At 39.7% G+C, this 12,663-nt stretch overlaps 1 protein-coding gene across 4 annotated transcripts in view; it reads left to right on the forward strand.

The window, feature by feature from the left end:
- Window positions 1-12,663, forward strand: part of PTPN12 (protein tyrosine phosphatase non-receptor type 12) — a 63,754-nt gene that overhangs the window by 39,096 nt on the left and 11,995 nt on the right. For all 4 annotated transcript variants that reach the window (XM_079993630.1, XM_079993632.1, XM_079993629.1 and 1 more), the window contains 6 exons: window positions 408-550; window positions 3,114-3,180; window positions 3,494-3,571; window positions 3,693-3,791; window positions 9,599-9,684; window positions 11,477-12,444. In XM_079993630.1, the coding sequence (XP_079849756.1) occupies window positions 408-550; window positions 3,114-3,180; window positions 3,494-3,571; window positions 3,693-3,791; window positions 9,599-9,684; window positions 11,477-12,444 (1,441 nt within the window). The remainder of the gene's footprint in view (window positions 1-407; window positions 551-3,113; window positions 3,181-3,493; window positions 3,572-3,692; window positions 3,792-9,598; window positions 9,685-11,476; window positions 12,445-12,663) is intronic.

The following is a 12,663-nucleotide window of genomic DNA, read 5'->3' on the forward strand; positions in this document are numbered from 1 at the left end:
AGTACCTGATCAGCTCCCAAAATGGACAGTTTCTACAAGCCAACCTTCAAAGACATTGGTAGGCAAACTAAGGCCTGGGGGCCAGATCAGGCCCCATCACCTTCTGAATCCGGCCCATGGATGGCCCTGGAATCAGCATATTTATACATGAGTAGAATGTGTGCTTTTATTTAAAATGCATCTCTGAGGTATTTGTGGGGCCTGCCTGGTGTTTTTACATGAGTAGAACGTGTGCTTTTATATAAAATGCATCTCTGGGTTATTTGTGGGGCATAGGAATTTGTTCTCCCCCCACCCCAAATATAGTCTGGCCCCCCACAAGGTCTGAGTGACAGTAGACCAGCCCCCTGCTGAAAAAGTTTGCTGACCCCTGTCCAAAGATATAACACAACCTTTTTTTCTTCTAGGAAACACGTAGGGTTTATCAATTTCATTATGTGAATTGGCCTGACCACGACGTTCCATCATCTTTTGATTCTATTCTGGACATGATCAGCTTAATGAGGGAATACCAGGAGCATGAAGATGTCCCTATTTGCATACACTGCAGGTACAAAATGCAGGAATTTAAATGGGGGCTCCTAGAAAATATTATTTTTTAACTTTGGAATTGATGGCTTTCATGTGTTGCCTTTGTGTATGTAAGTTTAATAGTGAATTGCAATCAGCTGGTGAGCTCTGGATAGTTTGAGGGTACTAAACCTAATCTTGAGGATAAAGCAGCAGAATCATATTAACATGGATGCATAAACATTTGTAAAAATCTATGGCTAGTCATCTCTTTGATATTTTCATTGCTATACTGCTGTAGTATTATAGGATATGTACATATCAGGATGCACTGTATTACTGAAGAATGTTAACATTGTTGCAGCAGTAACAATTTTTTGTGTAATTTTATTTGGAACCTACGTTAGTGGGTTAGTGGGTGGTATATATAAATATCATACATAAATAAATATTGAGTGGGGGCAAAAGATGTAACCAAACCCAGCCTATTACAGTGGTGCCCCGCAAGACGAACGCCTCGCAAGACGGAAAACCCGCTAGACGAAAGGGTTTTCCGTTTTGGAGGCGCTTCGCAAAACAAATTTCCCTATGGGCTTGCTTCGCAAGACGAAAATGTCTTGCGAGTTCCTGCGGGTTTCCCCCCCTTTCCCCCCCTTATCAGCTGATCCGCTGATAAGCCGCTTAACAGCTGATCCGCTAAAAGCCGCTAAACCGCTAATAGCGCTAATCCGCTAAGCTGTCAATGGGCTTGCTTCGCAAGACAAAAAAACCGCTATACGAAGAGCCTCACGGAACGGATTAATTTCGTCTTGCGAGGCACCACTGTATTTTGGAAGGAGAGAAAGTATGCGTATACAGGAAGCATGTTACCCTAAGTACAAGAGACAGATAAAATGCAGCAAGTGCATCTTCATTGTGGGGTAAACGTGCTTCTGTTTCTAGACATTTGTAGAAGTGAGTGTAACATATTCATTCATGAGATAGATATTAAAGTCAAAAAGTTGTCACCGTGTGTGATACCAATCTTGATGTCTCTGTAATGGTGTGGGGTTTTTTGGGCGGGAGCTACATTGTACTCTAGAGTGTGTTTAATTCAAAGCATCCCTTATATTTTAACTTGCCATGTCTTCAACACCCGTAAAATATTCTGTGAGTATTATAGGAATTTCTTAAATCTAGGAATACTTTCTCAAAAACACATTGCCTAGAGTTCTTGACAGAGGAAAGGGCACTACAGTAATGTAATAAGGCTTGAAACGTATTTATATTTGTTAAATACAGACTTCTGTGCGGACTGTCTTTGAAAACATTTGAGACACAGCCCAGTTCACACGCTGCATTAAACCATAGTTATGAACTGCGGTTAAATGTGTACAAGCAGTGTGCTCATGCATACTGCCCAAAGATTCTCACTCCGCTTCTGCCATGCTACTAGTAAACAAGCCAGAGTCATACTTGTCATGATATCTGAACCATGGTACATTGTTTCCCTTAATAAATCATAAGTCCTATGTCAGACCTAGACAAATCTACAATGTGCAGATTTTTTTATAAAAAAACATACATTCTGGTCAGCATCCCTAGGGTTTGGCACTTGCACTATTCAAAAGGATGTATTTCGTTCTGTAGTTGTGTGATTTGTGTTTATATTGTATTGTGATGGCCATTGGCTATAAATAATAAAAATCTATTGATTTGATTGATTGATTGATTGATTGAAGTCCTAAGCCAAGAGCAAACCTTGGTTGCGATTCATGGGATGTATGAAAAGAAACAAACCACAACCCTATATTCGGATGTTATGACATACTATTCTCTGGCTTGGTACTCAGTAGAGCAGAGCAATAACTTTTTAGGTACATGCAGTAGCATGCTGTGTGGTCCACATTAAACAACAGTTGGATTTTAACTATGATTTATTGTAATATGTAAACCAGGCCTGTATCTTGAAAATAGGACTCACAGATAGTTTTTTATTTTCAACTACCCTTTGTGCTTAACTGTAGTTGAAATAAAATGTAAATAGTCACCAGCTGATAAATAATAATAATAACAATAATAATAAATTTTATTTATATCCCGCCCTCCCCAGCCGAAGCCGGGCTCAGGGCGGCTAACAACAATAAAAGAGTACAACATTCTAAAATGATTTCATTACAAAATTAATTCAACTCAAATTGATGGCAACCATTAAATGGCAAATAAATGGACTGATTCATTTTGATGTACTGTATGTAGAAAATGCCTATGTGGCTTACCCTAACAATTGTATATGGTTATTATGTTTGTTGTTACAATATAGTCCTGTTTTATATGTATTGGCAATGTGTTTGTTAAAGAGGGACATATTTTTGGGTGTAGATTGGTACGTTGAATAGAGAAAACCTTGAAGCAAAATTGTAGATTTATGCTTTTGATATGAAAACACAAACCACTACTGATTATAACAAAAATCCAGTTGGTGATAATTCAGAATTGTTTAAACATCAACTCTAAAATAGCTTTTCAAGGATACCTCCTGTTAAGTGTTTGGTAGGTATGAACAGAAATGCAAAGTTTTAAGCCTCCTTTTCTCTTATGGTGTTCATCTTTTCCCACTATAGTGCTGGGTGTGGAAGAACAGGAGCCATCTGTGCCATAGATTATACATGGAATTTGTTGAAAGCTGGGGTAAGGAGGATTTATAGCAATCTAATGCTGCAAAACTAGGTCATCTTATGCCAGTCATTAGAGTAGAGTTTTATAGGGGAGTAATGGAGTTCTCCTCAGTGTGCGAAATTGAACATGATTTGAAAATGAGTTTTAAGTTAGATAGTACCTTTTCCCGTAGCAGCAATGAAGTTTATTTCCCTTTTTCTTTTGTTACTTCTAATTAGTTCATGATTGCAATAGAAATACTAAATACTGAAGCATTTTGTGACTTCTAGATAGTATTTGAACCAAAGTACATCAGTGGACAACCTTCTGCTCCTTTGTATTTCAGAAAATACCAGAGGAATTCAATGTGTTTAATTTAATACAAGAAATGAGGACACAAAGACATTCCGCAGTACAGACTAAGGTAACACTGCTTTTAGTTCAGAAGTTGAGTATATGGCTGTGACATCACCACTTTGTGAAATAGTGTCTTATATACTGCTTATATATTTGTGTGCTAATTTTGGTTTTTATCATGCACCCAGGAACAGTATGAACTTGTTCATCGAGCTATAGCACAGTTGTTTGAAAAGCAACTTCAAAAATATGAAAGTTGTGCAAACTGGAAAATTGCAGATGGGCTGGTAGGTGTTTTTGTCATATTTCGTGTAATTTGAAATAGTAGCTTTTCCCTATTGTTAAATTACCCTTGTTCATCTTAGTTTTTTGTTTGTGGTAATAAGATACCGTATTTATTCAAATGTAATGCACCATCAACCTAATGCTCACCTCAATTTTCAAAACCTTGAAACCAAAAAAATATTTACTGGCAAATGTAAATGCGCCATCACATGCACACCCTACTTTTTGTGATGTAATTTGGCCCCAGAAGGTGTGCATTACATTCGAGTAAATACGCTATTAAAATCCATGCTTGTTTGTATGAGTTTGCTGCCAATTGGGCTCTTTCTAAATGGGGCCAGTTTACTGCAACAAACTTTATTCCATTGAATTCTTTTGAAAAGAAACCAAAGTCATTGTCTTCTTTTTCTTCTTGAAACTGTTACTGTGGTTATTATTGTTTCAGCACTGGTTGCATAGCCAGGATGCAGTCTCTTTCCTCTTCCCCACCTCATTCCATTGGTATGTGATCAGAAATTGCTTCCACACTTGCACCAAGGGGTAAGGGGTGAAAGTGGATATTTTTAATTTCTGGCTGTCTTCCCTCGTGTCTTGAGGAGTCTCACTCTAGGGGGTTCCTGATGTTTCTGCAGAAGCTTTTCTGAATGCTGCGGGGAGCAGCATTGAGAAGGGGAGGCAGAAAGTTCTGGTGCATTTGCAGTGTTGAGAGCATGTCTCATTGCATTTTGGCCCATGATAATTAGTGTGATATGACACAAGGGACTTATCTGACAAATTATGTTTTTGATATCGGCATGACTTACAATAGATAATACAGTGGTACCTCGGGTTACATACGCTTCAGGTTATATACGCTTCAGGTTACAGACTCCCCTAACCCAGAAATATTACCTCAGGTTAAGAACTTTGCTTCAGGATGAGAACAGAAATCGTGTTCCAGTGGTGCAGCAGCAGCAGGAGGTCCCTGCTTCAGGTTAAGAACAGTTTCAGGTTAAGTACGGACCTCCAGAACGAATTAAGTACTTAACCCGAGGTACCACTGTACTCAAAGAGGTTAAACTATCCAACCTAATGATACTTAGTAGGTTTGTTTTGGAGCAAACCTCTCAGTTATTGAATGCATTATTAGAAACAGCCCTTGATGCTGTGTTTTCGGTTAAAACGGAAAAAACTCATTAGGGCTGTGCTTTTGGTTTGTATCATAGTGTTGAGTTAATGAAAATAAAGCTGAATACCCAAGTTACGTAAGGATTATTGTTTTCAGCCGAAAACTGCCCCACCCCTTTAATTCTCAGCTGGAAACTGCCTCCACCCCCAACAAGTTCTAGTAGTCCACATAGGATTGAACTGGCCTGGCCTAAGTATAGTTTAGGAGCACATTCTTGTCCAACATGCTCTACCAGTGTCAACTTTCTTGACTATATTTTATTTCTAGATAATAACAGCTGAAAAGGATGTTGCACAATACTCTTGTTGGACTGACTGATCCAGGCAAAGTAACCACACGCAGACAAAACCTTAATCTTCCCTCTGAAACTGCTTTGCTTATAGTTACCACAAAGATCTCCTGCAGACTTCTCTGACTCTTAGTCTGGGAGGTAAACATAAAATGCTTGGGAGAAAGAATCTTCCTGGGTGTTAGTCATCTGTGGGCCTGCTGAGGCAAGCCAGGAGATGCAGTTCAGTACTAGAACCTTAGATCTTACCTTTAAGAGTCCAGACACCTTCATCCAAGTTTGCCTGGGGAGAATGTGGGGAGGGGGTTGTCTTAGCATGCGGGGTCCACAGCAACAGTGTAATAGGATTGGGCTTCTGTGCACATATCCTGCTTGTGGGCTTATCATAGGTTTCTGATCAGGCCCTGTGAGGTTGCTGGACTGGCCTTTGGCCTGTCACAGCAGAGCTTTTTCCAGAAGAAATTGTGCTTCAGTGCCTAAAGGCACTGGGGAAGGAAAAAGTGGCAAGAGAGACTTGCTGATAGCCGTCTTCTGCATTTGCCTGAGGACTAGGGAAAAGGGTCATCTTTATTTTTAACTAAGTAATGACAGCAGTAGGAGTCTTTTGTTTTGCTTCCTCTGTCTTTGGCTGCAAAGTCAGAAAAGACGGGAAATGATGGCTCCCTTCCCTGCCTCTCTTTCCAGTTCACTGAGAACACAGGGAAGGCAGGAACTGATGGTGACCACAATAGCATTTTGTATTATTATTTGACTTTAAAAAGAGCATAACATGATTGAGTCTTTCTTAAGGTAAACGTACCCCTGACCGTTAGGTCCAGTCGTGGATGACTCTGAGGTTGCAGCGCTCATCTCACTTTACTGGCCGAGGGAGCCGGCCTACAGCTTCCGGGTCATGTGGCCAGCATGACTAAGCTGCTTCTGGCTAAACCAGAGCAGCGCATGGAAACGCCGTTTACCTTCCCGCCGGAACGGTACCTATTAATCTACTTGCACTTTGATGTGCTTTTGGACTGCTAGGTTGGCAGGAGCTGGGACCGAGCAACAGGAGCTCACCCCGTCGTGGGGATTCCAACCGCCGACCTTCTGATCGGCAAGCCCTAGGCTCTGTGGTTTCTTGGCCACATCCTTATTATTTGATGAAATGAAACTATTTGATGATGGTTGGGGTCTTGATACACAATTGTCTTCCTAACAGGGCATCACATCAGTTCTAGTAGGCAGAAACCTAATTTACACCTATGCAGGAAGTATAAAGTAAAATTGCAGTAATTGTCTGGAGGAGCTTCTCTTCCATTAACCAAAATAAGCATTTTTAAAGAAGTGTGTTCCACATCGGCTCTAATGCTTATCACTCCATTTAGAATAGAAATACAAACAACGCTATTAAAACCTCACATTTTAAGAGAGTTTGTTAAATATTTTAAGTAAGGGTTCACCAAGTTGTCCATTTTCTCCTGTGAATTTTTGACAACTTAGATCACGATTTGTGTCCCTGCTGTTGGGATCATTTATTTCATTCTTTATATTTCAAGGGAAACTCTTTAATATGATGACCAATTTCCTGGGTGTTTAAGGTAACCTTAATGTATGTGGGAGATTGAGTGCTGTTGCTGTGCTTCTAGTGGCTTCTTTGTTGGCAGAAAAGAACTTTTAATTCCTTTCCAAGTTCCACAATGGCTGCTGCATCACAAATATGTGTGGACAAAGCCATGACTGTGTGTGTTGTGTTATTTCCCCCCTCTGTTTTAATTAAAGCCCAGCCATTTCAGCGTAGAGATTGGCTTTTCCCAGCAGTGCCAATGGACCAATTTTTTTTCATAAGCCACATTCTGGTTCATAAGCATATAATCAGCTTTTGAAAATTACTAGACCAAGCTCTTGTGGGCTACACAATATCTTTTGCATCAAAGCAAATTCTTTCTTAAATGTAGCTACTGAAATAAAATAGAATAACATTTGCCTAGGAAAATAGGCAATAAGTTGGCTGAAGAAAATCTGATTTAAAGAGGCAGAGGTTTTCTCTTGTAACCATCTGTTCTTCCCCACCGTAGATGAGCTCATCTTCATAACATGCATTATACCTTCTTGGGTTTTGCTTTGTTTTTTTGATTGCCAGAAGCTAATGTCTTAATCCACATGTTCAGTAGCCATAACATTTGGTACATTAATTGAGGACATGACATGAAATGGATTAGGCTGCTCAATGATACTTTAATGCAAAGGAGAATGTAGCTGATGGTGCAGGGAGTACGAGTAAATCTTCGTCCTTGAGCAGTTAAACAAAAGCACTTCTGTTAATGTTCTGTAATGGCAACAAGGGGTTGGATGCTAAGGCAATATGTTGAATTAGATGGGTTTATATGGTACATTTGACTCTTTCAGTAGATACTGCTTTTAATCTTATTTAATGATATAAGCTCCTGGGTCTATTTTCATAGATCTCTAGTAGTCTGCCCTTGGCTCTGTTCTTCCTTTCACCCTCCTCATTCTATACAAGCTGATTTGCTTTCAGTTCTTTTGTATCTTTCTCATAAACTCTCTGTTTGCTGCCTTGAAACAATAATGAGAAATATTTGCTTTTCATAACTGAATTATTTGAAAATATTTTATGCCTGGCTTATATATTGCAGAATATTTTGAGTTAACACCTCTCTTTCTACCTGCCTTTTTTATTTTATTTTTATAAGTCCTGGTCCTATCTTCTCTCTTTGCCTTGTTCAGACACTTTCCCAGAAGTCTTACATAGTCTGTCACTACTTCGCTATTAAATATATTATGTAAAGATCTTTCAGCAGTAGCTGGCCTTTTCACTGGGCTGTAAATGACTAAACAGTCATTAAAATATTTTAAACTTGTACTCGTAACATTCAAATCTGTTGGCTGACTTGGGACCTTTTATTAGGAATTTTCACAAGGTACAATTTTGCTGTAATACAATGATCCAGCAATTAATAATAAACAAAATAAACACATCTGTCATTATTTACAGTTTCAACTAAATTTTGTTGGGTTACTAACAAAGAATGTGGATAAATATTATGAGAGTTTTATAAAACTGTGTACTTCGTAATGTCATGTGAATTGTTTGGTCCATGTTGGCTGCAGTTGGGTCTAGTCAGTGATACTCAGCTTAGGGGCCACAGAGTCTGCAAGTTATGCTCCTCCAGCCACTGCTTGATTCCTCAGTCACCCTCTTCTTTGCAGTGGTATCTCCAGGAATGCTCTCTTATTGCTAAGAAGCTTGTGACCAGTAGAAAATTGCAGCTTTGGCCTATGTCTTCCCCACTTTTCTTAGTTGGTGCTTGGTGTGAGCTGGACTTGGGAGAGCAAGATACAGAAATGCAGTGGTTTTTGCTTTTTATTTCCCACTGTGCTCCTCCTCTGTCTGCAAAGTGCATTATGCCTGGTCTTTTCTGGTCTTTCATGTTGCACTATACATAGCACTTACGGTTGGGAGTCAGAATGCATGGCATGGCGGCTTGAAGGCCTTTAATTTGATTTTAGAGGGCTCTGTGCTATGGAGCATTGGTGGTATTTCTGCTTTTGATGGATCTACAATTTTTCCCTTAAGGGACAAAAGTCCCTTGCTCTCCCCCTCTCCCTCCCAGTGTGTTTACATTAGCAGTGGTGGCAGCAGCAAGGGGGAGACAGAAGAGGAGACAGAATTATTTCTCCCCTTTTCCCCCTCCCACTACTGCTACTAAAGTGTCGAAGGAAAGTTTTCAAAATGATATGCTTCCTTCTGTTGCTTATCCCAGCAGCAGAAGGGGAGAATTTTTCTGTGCTCTGAGAGCATCCCTGTGCCTCCTCCTTTGTAGCTCAGCTGGATAACCCAGCAAATCCCACCCTGCGGTGATCTTTTCCACTTCCAAATTTGAGATTGAAAGGATCAGGCCTGGACAGGCTTGGATAGCCAGCAGAGATCCAAAGGAAAGCTCAGGGATCCTTGGGAAGCCCACCCAAAGTTGAAACACACACATTCACAGCAAGCCTGTAATGTTGCCACCTCCCTAACCCAGGACCTGCTTTTTACTGATTGCATTTGGGTCCCTTGTTTTTGGCATTATTGGGCCTTATTCATATTCATACAACATAATTCAGATGAGAATATGAAGAACAAATATGTTGTAGGTTATAATTTTGATTCCTTTATATCGTCACACTAGAAAAACTCCGTATTAAATTTGAGTCATGTGAAATTATACTATTCATTCATAGAGTATTTCTTTGTGCTCACATTTAACACAATATGCACAGTAATTCAATCCCAAACTGGTGTATGTTTTGGTTTTTGTGTGGATGTTTCTCTTAACCTTAGAATAAAACTTTTGGGGATTTAATTTTCTTGACAGGATGAAGTTGGCACAGAAAATACCGCCAGTTCTGGAGAGCTTGAGAAACAGGATTCACCTCCACCAAAGCCACCTCGAACTCGCAGGTACTCCTGGAGAATTACTCATGGGAAATCGTTTATTATGGACCCATTTTATTTCCATTAGTATCTGGTCAGATGAGCATATGCCCAAGAACAAATTTAGTCAGCTTATTGGTGTAAGGCAGGAATGGAGAACCTCCAGATGTTGCTGTACTACAACTCCCATCATTCTTGACCATTGGCAGTACTGGCTGGGACTAGGGAGAGTTGTAGTCTAACAACATCTGGAGAGGCACATGGTTTCACTTTCCCCCCTGGAACATTTCATAGGGTGCTGTATTTATGTAATATTAGTTTGATAGTACTCTCATCAGACTCCGGTCTGGTAGTCATCAGATGTTTAAGAAGGCAAGCATTCTGTTTCTTGGCAACTTCTTTTAGGTTAGGGGGAAACATTCCCAGGTCACATCCTCCCAACATATTCAGTTTACTGAGTTGCAAGTTAACATAATAATTTTAAAGATTTCACTGAACGTTGCATTATAGTCTTATTTCCTTAATTCAATGAAGGAAAAGCACCCTGGCTGATGAGACTCACTTTGCCCGTCAGCAGACACTACTGCTCATCACATCTTGCTAAAGAAAGAGTTTTATTATGTCAGCCATGTGCTTTTTGCTTCATGATTTCCATGAAGTGCCCTTCTATAATGATTGCTTACTATCTCTGTGCCTGTCATCTGTTCCATTTTAAGCACTTACAAACATCTTCATCCTATTTCATATTTGACATTCTTGTCCTTTCATTCATCCTTGAAGCAAGTGTAATCATTTGATGCTTGTAGAGAAAGCCGTGCTTTAAAAAAAAATTGGATTTTCTGTAAAAATAAATCCACGTGGTGACATACTTTCTGAATCTTAAGGCATGCAAGTCCATAAATCATAGTATTGTGTGTGTGTGTGTATTTGCTAACATCTCCAATGGTAACAAAAGAGACAATGTGGAAATATATTGTAGATTGGTTTGCTACATTCTATATACCTGGGTGAATGTCAGGGTTATGGACCTCTGACAAACAATGTATTTTATATCTACATACAATAAACTGGAACATTATGTAACTGTGGCCTAATTCAGACTTCAGCAGTCTAATCAAAATAAGGTTGCACGAATCAGGCAGTTAATCCAAGGATAGTCCTCCCTATACATTCTTTCAAGTATGGGCTTTCCCACAGACTGCTTGTGTCCCATGTTATATGTATAATAGAGGGGTTATACCATCATATCAGGAATGTCATAATCAGGAAGGCATTGAAATGTTCTGTCAAACTTACTAGAAGCTGATGCAGTCGTCATGCTTTGTTGCAATAAGCATTATACCCCTGCCCCTCCAACACATGTAGTTCAAATTTTGCCACAAGGGGGCATGGCTTTCCTGCAGACTGCTGATAATCGCATGCTTTATTGTAGATTTTAAGCAATAAATAGTAGGTTCTGGTGGTTGCCCATAGGCAATAACACCATGATACCATCTTTTCTTCATGTGTTAAATGCTTTCTTGATACTTAATGTGTTTCTGGGTTGACCTTTATTCAAATATTGGATGTAAAAGTTAAGGGTGTTTGAAGAAAGTTTTGTTTCCTGGGATTATTACAAAACTATAGCATTTGGTTCCTATTTATTGCATTTTTGTGGATTTTGACATTCTAACTATTTTGGATAAAATGTGCCTTTTTTTTTTACTGTGAACATAATTCTGAGAACGGGTTTTTAAAGTTCATATTCTGAATAGGTAGCTTATATAATAAATGTACATAATCCTTAATTATGGAGTACTTACACAATTATTCTCTTTAGCTGCCTTGTAGAAGGAGATGTAAAAGAAGAAATTCTGCAGCCTCCAGAGCCTCATCCAGTACCACCCATTTTAACACCATCCCCTCCTTCAGCTTATCCAACAGTAACAACTGTTTGGCAGGACAATGATAGATACCATCCAAAGCCCGTTCTGCACATGGTTTCTTCAGAGCATCCAACAGACCTCAATGAAAACTACAATAAGTCAGAAGAGCATCCAGGGAAGAATGAAGTCTCTGAACATGTAGAGAAAAAGCTTGAGCGCAACTTGAGTTTTGAAATTAAAAAGGTACCCCTTCAAGAGGGGCCAAGGAGCTTTGATGGAAACACCCTCTTGAATAGGGGACATGCAATCAAAATTAAAACTGGCTCATCTTGTGCGGTGGATAAGACATCTAAACTACAGGAACAAGGCTCAGGAGATGCTCCTACAGATACCTTCCAAAACTCTTGTATAGAATGCAATATGCAGCCACTGAATAAAGCTGTAACATCCTCACCTGAAGGCCATCGGTGTCTGGTAGGTTCTGATCCTCTGCAAAGACCAGACTGTTTGCCTCTCAAAGAGAAGGGACATGCTATGTGGTCGTTACAAGGGACAAAAAATGTACAGCCAACATCAACACCAGAGGACACATCTCCAGCTGTTTTATGTCATGGGATTAAAAATCTGTCTGTAGTCTCGAACTCACCATCTCAAATGGATGCTCCTTCCAGTGAATCAGCGGATCATTATCACAGTGGCATGCTTCCAGTTAGAGTACCCCTTTGTTTTACAAATCCTCTGCATTCTGATGATTCTGATACAGATGAAAGAAACTCTGATGTGTCTATGACACAAAGCATGTCTAATGTTTCAACTGCAAGTGCCACGGTTTCTGTGGCTGCTGGCACAGAAAACGTTTCTGCTAGAAAAGTATTGCCCATGTCCATTGCAAGACAGGATGCCTCAATCATAGCTGATAAAGGTAAGCTTTACTAGATGCTATCTATATTAGAAATACTAAATTCGTAGAGTTGGATCCTAAGCTTGTGAAAGGGAAAGGTTCCTTGTGCAAGGATTTCCCCCATCCCTTCCTGAACAACATCAGCTGTGGTGTGGGAGTGCAAAATTGGACTGAGGTGCCTTGCACAAGCACATTTTCACTTGCACATACTGAATCCATGTGCTTTTCAGTGAATCCATC

Source organism: Podarcis cretensis (genome assembly GCF_951804945.1).
Source record: "Podarcis cretensis genome assembly, chromosome: 10".
NCBI lineage: Eukaryota > Metazoa > Chordata > Lepidosauria > Squamata > Lacertidae > Podarcis > Podarcis cretensis.